Source organism: Penaeus chinensis, unplaced genomic scaffold, assembly GCF_019202785.1.
Source record: "Penaeus chinensis breed Huanghai No. 1 unplaced genomic scaffold, ASM1920278v2 CTG_5178, whole genome shotgun sequence".
Classification (NCBI taxonomy): domain Eukaryota; kingdom Metazoa; phylum Arthropoda; class Malacostraca; order Decapoda; family Penaeidae; genus Penaeus; species Penaeus chinensis.
Genome location: NW_025918319.1, coordinates 45,001 through 55,000, shown reverse-complemented (window position 1 = coordinate 55,000; position 10,000 = coordinate 45,001). Strand labels below are relative to the sequence as shown.

General features: G+C 35.4%; 1 protein-coding gene across 1 annotated transcript in view; it reads right to left on the bottom strand.

Moving 5' to 3' along the window:
• Window positions 1-9,768, bottom strand: part of LOC125024803 (leucine-rich PPR motif-containing protein, mitochondrial-like) — an 11,015-nt gene extending 1,247 nt beyond the window's left edge. Inside the window, exons 1-16 of the mRNA XM_047612570.1 lie at window positions 9,594-9,768; window positions 8,834-9,183; window positions 7,974-8,050; window positions 7,493-7,683; window positions 6,859-7,102; window positions 6,322-6,507; window positions 5,209-5,422; window positions 4,766-4,978; window positions 4,352-4,470; window positions 4,030-4,137; window positions 3,738-3,905; window positions 2,973-3,113; window positions 2,465-2,654; window positions 1,634-1,847; window positions 1,044-1,163; window positions 412-550 (exon numbers count right to left, since the gene is read on the bottom strand). Of these exons, the coding sequence (XP_047468526.1) occupies window positions 412-550; window positions 1,044-1,163; window positions 1,634-1,847; window positions 2,465-2,654; window positions 2,973-3,113; window positions 3,738-3,905; window positions 4,030-4,137; window positions 4,352-4,470; window positions 4,766-4,978; window positions 5,209-5,422; window positions 6,322-6,507; window positions 6,859-7,102; window positions 7,493-7,683; window positions 7,974-8,050; window positions 8,834-9,183; window positions 9,594-9,745 (2,826 nt within the window). The 5' untranslated portion in view covers window positions 9,746-9,768. The remainder of the gene's footprint in view (window positions 1-411; window positions 551-1,043; window positions 1,164-1,633; window positions 1,848-2,464; window positions 2,655-2,972; window positions 3,114-3,737; window positions 3,906-4,029; window positions 4,138-4,351; window positions 4,471-4,765; window positions 4,979-5,208; window positions 5,423-6,321; window positions 6,508-6,858; window positions 7,103-7,492; window positions 7,684-7,973; window positions 8,051-8,833; window positions 9,184-9,593) is intronic.
• Between the last annotated feature and the right edge of the window lie 232 nt (window positions 9,769-10,000).

Genomic DNA, 10,000 nt, shown 5'->3' with positions numbered 1-10,000 from the left:
ATGATGCCATGTGTATCATCAATTCTCAGAGTTGATAATTAAAAAATTAGTAGTGAACATGTACCCAAATTAGGAAGATGCCAAGCTGCCACTGGCAGATCAAGATACCTGACTTGGGATTTAGATGATACAAACATTATATACAAATGATATGTAATATGAGATATGATTTCATCTCATTACATGTCTACCTTTCTGGGTAAAAGTGTGAATCTAAGTGCAAGTGTGAGTGAGTGAGTGCATGTGCACATGAAATATTTGAAATAATTTAACTTAAAAAGCCACTAGAAAATTGATCCACCATCAATATATGTATGACTAGCAATTCTACAAACACCCACCCATAATGATTGATACTTAAATTACAAATTTCTTTTATCTTCTTCATAATCTCCAACTGATATCACATACCTGTAGCACTTTCTTAGCATCTGATGGTTGTCCCGCTTCCAAGCAAGCGAACAGTAAGTCGTGGTGAGCTTGTAGAGAACCCTTTGACATGACTATTATGTCCAACATGGACTGCATAAGATTATCCTTCTCCTTTGATCTGAAACCATGGAAGTTGATAATCTAGTTAAATGACGACACTGAAATTAGGAGATGATTTCGTATTCACTCTTTTTATTTGGAACAGTCTCATTGAAATTCAGATTTCACATGTTATGTGAAGAATTAAATTACTTTTACAAAATTCTAGTAGCTCCATTTCCCTTGAGACAAACTGTTATAATTCAACCTTAGACAAAAAGTAAACGTAACTTAATCCTCTGATTCTGTGGTAACAAAAAAGTGGTCTCAGGATTTCTACAGCATTGAGGAGTTACTTGGCTTTAAGGCTTATGGGGAAAGGCAGCATTCATAAATAATAAACTAAGACATCCTCAGACCAACAATGCCAACATCCATGACTCAGCATCTAGAACTGCGATGCTGATCTTGAGCACCATCCCATCTCAAAAAAAAAAAAAAAAAAAAAAAAAAAAAAAAAAATATATATAATAATAATAATAATAATAATAATAATATTAATAATCCCATACCTCGTACTGCCTTGCTTCGAATGAAGAGTCAACTGGACGAGAATTTCAATCCTCATTGGTAAACACTTGTACTCTTTCCACAGATATTCAGCCTCTTTCACTGCCCCTGCTAGATCACCACTGAAATAAATAAACACTAAGCTGAGAGACCAATAAAATATGGATATAATTATAGGAGAAGATGAAACAGAGAAAGACAGAACGCAAAAAAGAGTTAATATCTTGGACAGACTCCTGCACAAACCAAACTGCAATTAATTACAAGTGATCCTCCTCTTTATTTGTTTTATATGCCACTAACATTCCACAGACAATTAGAATGATAACAAAGATAATCATATGCTAACTTTCCTTTCTTCAAAATCTAATACAAATACAGAAAATGTGAAATAAGGAGACTTAAAATGGAATAAAATCATGTGTCTAAAAGCTCCACATAAAAAAGCTTTCTGGCACAGATATTGTCAGGTTTATATCAATATGATAAAAATAGTACTAGACCTAGTTAAGCCTATAAGTGGGATTTCAAGAATTCTAGTTCAAACATGTTTTTCATTAACTTGCAAAGGATTATCATATATTGTACTTACCTATGAAGTCTTGCTTTTATCAATGGTCCTGCTATAACTGCATCTACATTTATCACATTATTCGTCTGAAGAAGGTCAAATATCTTTTTTGTATTTGTATGATCCTGATTTTCTGCTGCTGCCATTAAAAGATTCCAGCAATTTCTCTTAATAGCTTTTTTAGCGTGTGGTCTGGAATACTCTTCTAAATATTTTTTCAGGATATTAACTGCATCTGAAATCAATGGTGGGTTACATTAGGAGTCTCTGATAAAATGAAAAAAATCCTTATATAACATGTATAAGTTTTACATTAATACCTACAAGAACAAGAATGAAACTAATAAAAGTTTATGGTGGTGTCGAACCTCACTAATCTAGCATTCAGTGGTCCAGCATTTGATGGTTAGGGAAAAAAATTGAATCTGGCAGTCAAGATTTTGCTACTTCTGCTTCTTGACTCCTATATTATCGGGCTTTATTTACATTATACCTCTAAATATGCCTACTAAGTGACTAGCAACTAATATGAGTAACAGCAGGACATTAAAAAGCTGACTATCAATACTTTTACAAAGACTGAGTTAGATTTATACCTCCAGAAAATAATGATATCAATAGTAAAATGGTACATAGACACAATGGTGCCATTTTTACCCTACACTTCATTTGTAAGGAAGATCTACTACTGGATCCCAAGCTTGGTGGATTAGTGAGTGGCAACTAGAGCTGGCAAACTTTGCTTTCCACTATATTCAAATAATCTTAACTATGAGCAAGATCTAAATTTATGAATCATCAATATCAGCACATTAACTAATCACCACTAACTACACCTGAAAAATCACCTGCCTTCTGTTCTCTTCTTTTTCACCAAGAGTGTGCACAGATCAATGACCTTATAAGAGTCCACATTAAATGAGGGGTATTTTGTTTGCAGTTCCTTATAGACAGCCAAAGCACTGTCTGCACTGCCGCTCTCAGTCAAGGTAGTCATGATACTTGACATCATACCACCACTGAGACTGACTTCACCTGCTTCCTTGAAGAAGAAGAAAAAAAATTGCCTTGTATCAAACCCTTCATCATATATGGAAATGTTTTCTCTATACACTTCATCTGCTTCCACATGACTACTAACTTTTTTTTTCAAATATGTGTACAAGTCATAAAAAATAACTTTGTTCTTGAAGATGAAGACTATTGACAACGCTTCCTTCCAATCCCCAATCTTACTCATATTCCAGGAACCATGAGTAAATATCAAAATGCATCTGACAAAGACTTATCAGAGGTTATTCACACAAACAAAAAAACAATGACCTTTATGAACACAAAAAATTATAACTGACTTCTCTACCTTAATAAGTGCAAGAACACGTTGAGCATTGTTGTTCGATGCATGCATGATGAGCAGTCTTCGCAAAGTTCCCCTTGTATTCAGGCCTTTAGCACGCAGTTCCACAAGATGACACTCCAATTCCTCTACATTCATTTTGTTCTGTAAAACAATAAATACACACCATAAATGTCATTCACTAAGCCATAATCCATAAAATATGAAGGACAAACTAAATGGAAAATAATTAGATGATTTACACCCTGCCTAAAGACTGCAATTCCACAGCCTCTCCTTGCAAAAAGCATCACTTATCTGGCTTTCACCAAGGCCAATTATAATTACCAGAATTACTTTTTCAAACTCCCTAACCTCTAAATAATAGTGAAAAAAGTAAGAAAGTGATGGTGAGAAAAAAGTAGTAAAATAGATCCCCAGTTTTTGAGAGGCTATGCTCAATTTGGATCAAACATCAAATATTCAAATACGCTCAGTGGCCTTAGACTTAAGGGTTTAATATATCCATTATTTTAGAACTTCTATAATATCTAAAGTCTGCAAACATGTAGCACTCTTTACATTACAATCTACCTTTACAAACTAATTATTGAGTCTCAATGGATCATAAAAAGGTAATCATCTCAAAAATCTTTATTAACACAATAATAAATATTCAGCAATGATAGAAACAATAATAATAATAAACAGATAAACTTAAGCATAATTGTAACAACCAAATTCTGCAATATTCTTTCAGAACAAAACTTTTCAATATCTCTTACTCACAGGATGTGGAAGGAGATTATACTCTTCTTCCTTCAGTGGCTGGCCTACAGAAGGATCGAAGACGAGTCTGAGATTGTCTCGAATGGCTTGCTGGATTACCTTGTTGGTCCTGGTCATCAAAATATCCACTGCGCTTTCAGAAACCCTGATGTTGCGCTTGTGTAATTCCTGAAGGCAAATCAGTTAATGAAATATGTTGAAATTATAACTTTGATCAATGATGATACAATTATCATCATCAATTCATAAATTCTGGGCAAATATACAGTAAAATATTTATGCACAACTTTACCTCAAACAGAGGACGAATCTGATGGACACTAAGTCCAGCTCTTGAATTCAACAAGTCTAGGAGGAACTGCCCTCCCCAATCTGGCTCCAGCTCTCCCTCATTAAGAGTCTAAGGGAGTGAAAAAGAAAGAGAAAGAAAGAAGAAAAATGATAATAAGAAGCTATATGTTCAAAATTCCTGCAACGACAATCACAATGCCCAAGTTAACTTTTCTGATCTCAAATATGAAATCCACAGAATATGAATAATATGAAATTCACAAATATAACAAAACATAATGAAATTCCCCAAAAGAACAGTTTCATATTTGATAAAACCTTACAGATCTATTCATTTCCATAAGGACGCCCAACAGAGATATAACCCTTTGAGGACTGGCTGCCCAAATTGATGCCAGCGGGGCAATGATGTCTCGCAGAGATAATGACTTCATTTCTCTCACTGGGAAAGATAAAGTTCACATTACATTTCAATAATCAAAAATGCATAATAAAACTGTAATATCTTTATCATATATCTTTGACAAATATATTTGTTAAAAAGATAACATGCAAAATTGTATTGCCTTTAGAATTTGTGTATTTAACAATTATTTTTCTCTTGCAGGTTACTCCCATTGCTATATTGCTGTATAGTACAAGTTGCATTCAAGGCACAACATCTTATGCCATGAAGTAGAAATTCACAAACTGGAAGTCACGAAAGAAAAGAAAACATACTGTACACTCTAACTTACCAAACTCAAAACACTGGTCCAGCATCTTATTCTGAATGAGGACAACAAGTAAAGGTGTGGCTGCCTGAGAGATTGTTAAGCCAGCACCTTGAAGCATTTCTAGTGTTAACATTGGGTGGTTAATGATGAGGCCTGGGATCACATGATCACGGAGAGTTTCCAAGTCTGGTGAAATGTCCAACTTCACCATTTCTTTTATGCACCCAAGCAACTCTGCGGAATACATCTGGGTAGAGTGTTTTATGTTTATCTAATTTATTCAAAAGAATATTTGATAATCAAGGGTTTATTTCGATCTAAATGTTAGAAACTGATGAGTGTATAAAGAACAAGTAATGTACTGCTCTGAAATATTGATAATTTTAGAAACGTAACTGAAAGACAGTATGAAAGTTTCCTCACATCATTTCAACTTTATTGCATTCCTGTTCTGTTTAGCTTACTTGAAGAATTGTTAGTAAGAGCACTGTAATGAAGGAGAGGCCAGAAATAATGCTGTCTCACGGGATTCCCTGCTGTCTTAAGAGCTCGGATCAGTGCCCAGGCCAATTCCTCTCGGTGTTCTGCCAGAGCACATTCCAGGGCCACTTCTAAGGAGTACTGGTTTATTTCTTGCTTACGAATATCATTACACATTTCCACCAGTAAGTCTGATTCCTGTTGATAATAGAAAAAGATATATAAAATCTAGTTACATTTGCCCCAGAATACTTACATAACTGCAGTCACTTCCTTAACCCCTTGCTGACAGGTATGACGAGTAGGTACGTGCTATGCCCACTGTTAGTACTTGTTTGATTGTTTTAACACATAGATGGCTACACTTGTACTAAGTCACCAATGAGCCAGTTACGAGTACTGCCTGTCTCGCCAGTTCACCCTTTTCTTTGATTTACAATTTTATTAACGTTATCTTATTTTGCTGTTACTAATGTTAAAAAACATTGTAATAATTATAATGTTTAGAATAAAAATAACACCATCGATATTCATAGCACTAGTAAAAAATACATTTTTCCCAGCAATTCAAATCAGGTAAGGTCACAAGGTCTTCTAATTGACTCCTTTGTGGCTAAGCACTAGCAGAGCCACAAAAAATATAGAAAATAGGCACAACATTTTCCCCATTTTTTGTTTATTTTCCCTGGCAGCATATGATATATTATCTAGTTTAATAAAAATATATTCACACACACACACACACACACACACACACACACACACACACACACACACACACACACACACACACACACACACAAAAATATATGTATGTATGTATGTATGTATGTATGTATGTATTTACGTATGTATGTATGTATGTATGTATGTATGTATGTATGTATGTATGTATATATGCATATGTGTATGTGTGTATGTGTATATACAAATACACACACATATCTACATATATATGCATATGTACTTACATACATAAACATACATATATTTAGATAATGTAATATCACAGTATACCACAATAGAAATACTAATATAATCATCTCACAAACTACATCAGTATTGATTACACATGAAAATAATATGAATTTACTTACAACTTCGGCATGAACCATTTCTCGCAAATAAACCATTGCATTAGTATACAGGTGGTTGTTCTGTCGTATCAGAGGATGCTTCGGCAAAAGATGAACAGCTTCCCTCACGTAACCAGAATGGATACACTGAAGCATAAGTCTCGACAGATCGATCTTGCCGGCAGCTTCCTCCATCATTCCAACAATCTTTGAGAGAGGAGATTATTAGTTCAATAAACTAGAAATCATACTTTTTCTTAAAATATTTTAACAGAGAACATCCTCATTTTCATTTGTGAGATCCTCAATCATTCCTTCTGTTCATATTTCCTAGTTGTTCTTTTGGACCTTATATTCAATAATAAAGTTTTTGGATCATATTTTGCTACACATGGACATGTGCTATAGTCTTGTCTATAATCATAACACATCTCAGAAAGTGAGAATCCAACCAGAACTAATGTTTCTTTGTCATTACATACATTTTTTACCTTCATATAATAACCATTCAACACTCAACTCACTCATGAATATAATTAAAAGACTCATCACACCTACATAATCCACATTTTCAAATTCTGTCCCAGCTTGGCCACTCTTGATAAGGCTAAGAAGTACAGACGATAGCTGGCTCTGAGACAGGCTGATTTTTTCCTGTTTTATCTGTCTAGCCACGCGCTTCACCTCCGAAATCAAGCCAGAAACGGCAAAGGCTGTCATGAGTGCTTCGTATGTGATCCTGGTGGGTGACATTTGCACACTCCTCATTGTGTCCAAGACAGACTGAATACCCTGTGGGTCCCTGGAAGGTAGTACATCTGTTTAGTTTCCTCCCGTATTTATTTAAGATATGAGCATACAGCCAAAATACAATAATCTGAAAATCACACTGAATTTTAAAAATCATTGTCTCTTTTACTTTAAGCTTTATTTTTTTTTCAATGAACATTCATTCTGTTTTATATTTGTTTATATTATTTGAGGTCTACTCATAGAGAGAGCTATGATTAATGATACGCTAATCAAATAAAATACAGAAACACAGAACTACAGGATACACAGATAGAAAAAAAAAATCTTCACTCTTCTTTAAAAATTATCTCACTTTAAAGAAGTCCAACAATGCATGAACTGCCAACAACTGATGCAGTTTACAGCCTAATACAACACATCTTCCTAAGAGCCTACTTACTTATTGACTCCATGGGCCACAATGAGAGAAGAAAATGTGGTCTCGGTAATTGGAATCTCTTGCTCCTTCATGATGGCCAGGGTGCTGGTTGCTCCCCCTAGGTCTCCCCGCCATCCAAACAGCAGCATGAAGAGCTCCAGGACTTCACGGTTTGGCTCCAACTTCAGCCTTTTTAGTTGACTGAGGACGTCCTGTGGTTTGTGATATGTTATACATTAACTATCTTTTCCCTTGCCATTATTACTTATAATTCAATCTTAAAGCTATCTAGTATGAAAAATATAACTGCTTTATTTGATTAAGGCTTATACTTAAAACCATTTGTCTTAACATTTCACATTCACAATTTGCTTAAACTCATAAATCTGTCTTACTTTACTAACAAATCTTTAACTCCAAACATTCCTAGCTCATAAATACACCTCCAAGTTTTTGCACATACATATGCAATCTAAAATAGCTGCATAAAGAAATCACTTACCCAAGGGTCAACAGGAACTTCAGCAAGATAACACATCCTCAAATACAGCTCAATATGCTCCTCATTGATAAGGTCATCTGCAAATATTTATGTGCTAAAACATGGCCTCAGCACATACTGTGATAACATATTAAACACATGTACCAATATCTATAATTCAAGCCCTCTAACTATCTATCTCTCTTTACATATGTATCTGAAAGTCTTCTACAGACAAAAAAAATTTAGTAATAGATAATACAAGTTTATAAATGTTCTTCTAGTTCATCATTCATTCTGAAGAAATGAGGAGAGGAAAGTATGAGATGAAATTAACCCACTGCTGACGGGCATGGCATGTATGTCCATGCCATGCCCACTGTGAGTTTATTTGTTTAATTGTTTTGACACATAGATGGCTACACTTGTACTAAATCACCAGTGAGTCAGTTAGGAATACTGCCGGTCTCACCCGTTCAATCTTTTCGTTGATTTATGAAAATATTTTACTTTATCTTATTTTACTGTTACTAATGTTTATAACCTTAAAGAGAGAGAGAGACACACACATACACACACACACACACAACACACAACACACAACACACAACACACAACACACAACACACAACACACAACACACAACACACTACACACTACACACTACACACAACACACACACACATACACCTTTTTTTTCTATCCTCTTTTCATTTTATTAAAGAACAACTATCTCTAAGAACATATATCTATAAAGTGTATTTGTATAATAAGCGAGGATACTTCCCTACATGTGGGCCCATTCTTCTTTCCTTCCATCCATTCATTCGGCTCTTAACTCTCCACCCACCTACCCTTCCATACATAGTACAAATACTTACCTCTGCCATCGGTGAGCTTCCACACTCGTTGCACATGGCTAGCGCCCGACCGATACTCTTCTTCTACCATCCTGATTGTCATTTGTAAAAGCTTTTGATAATCTTTGCTAGTTATATTTCCAGCACAGCCCTCAAAGACTTTTACAGCTCTCAAAATATCCTTTGCGTTTATACAACCCAGACGTTCTAGCTTCATTGTCAGCGTTGCCAAAGTGTTCTGCATTGGTGTAATCACTTCTTTTACAGCATCACTGTGACTTTTTGACGCTTCATTATTCAGAGACTGTTCGAAATTTGTATTCACTCCTCTTCTCCCTTTCGAATTTAATTCTTTCATAATAACACTTGTTCTGAGAAGAGAAATTAATTGTCCATTAGTACCTAGTAAAGACAAAGTTAATTAACTTTATGATGATCACTTATTGCAAGGCCCAAAAGGATATTTGTCATGCTAAAGTAGGATGAAATTTCAAGAGATCAGACATGCTGAAACATTTATAGGCAAATATTCAGTTATATCCATAAACTTAGAATCATAATGACAACTGAACCGGTATTGCACGAGTGCCTTGTGTCTTGACTGATTTTGGTCTCCAAAATTTTACGTATTTGACTTCGGGTATCTACCGATATATCACCGAACCGACCCTCAAGATTCACACAAAAGTCAAGAACACTGCCACTATATCCTTAGAGAATACCGAACCATAACATTATCCTTAGGAGAATCGTACCAAAACAACCCGTCCCATTTATTTACCTTGAATACGTCCTTTCGGGGACTGCCATTAACCTCATCCCCGCTGCCCTTACGAGAGGGAATGAGTGATACGCCATCACATCTTTCGCAAAGCTATATCTTCCCCAGAAAGGTCGTAATAACTTGACCTGACTCGCCATGGCCCGCCTCATGCCGCCCGCCGCCGCTGCTCCGTGTGTTTACCTCCGTCAGCTGATCGGCGTTCGTGAGGCGCGCATGCGAGGCGCTGGGCGAACGCCGGTGCTCGTCGCTGTATTATTCACTTCGACTGTATAATTCCTATTAATTATACCTAAATATATATGCTTATACTTCAATATGATTATACTTCATCTTAATCATCATTTATAGTCTTAATTATCATCTTAATTACACTTCATCTTTATTATTCACTTCTGTATTATTCA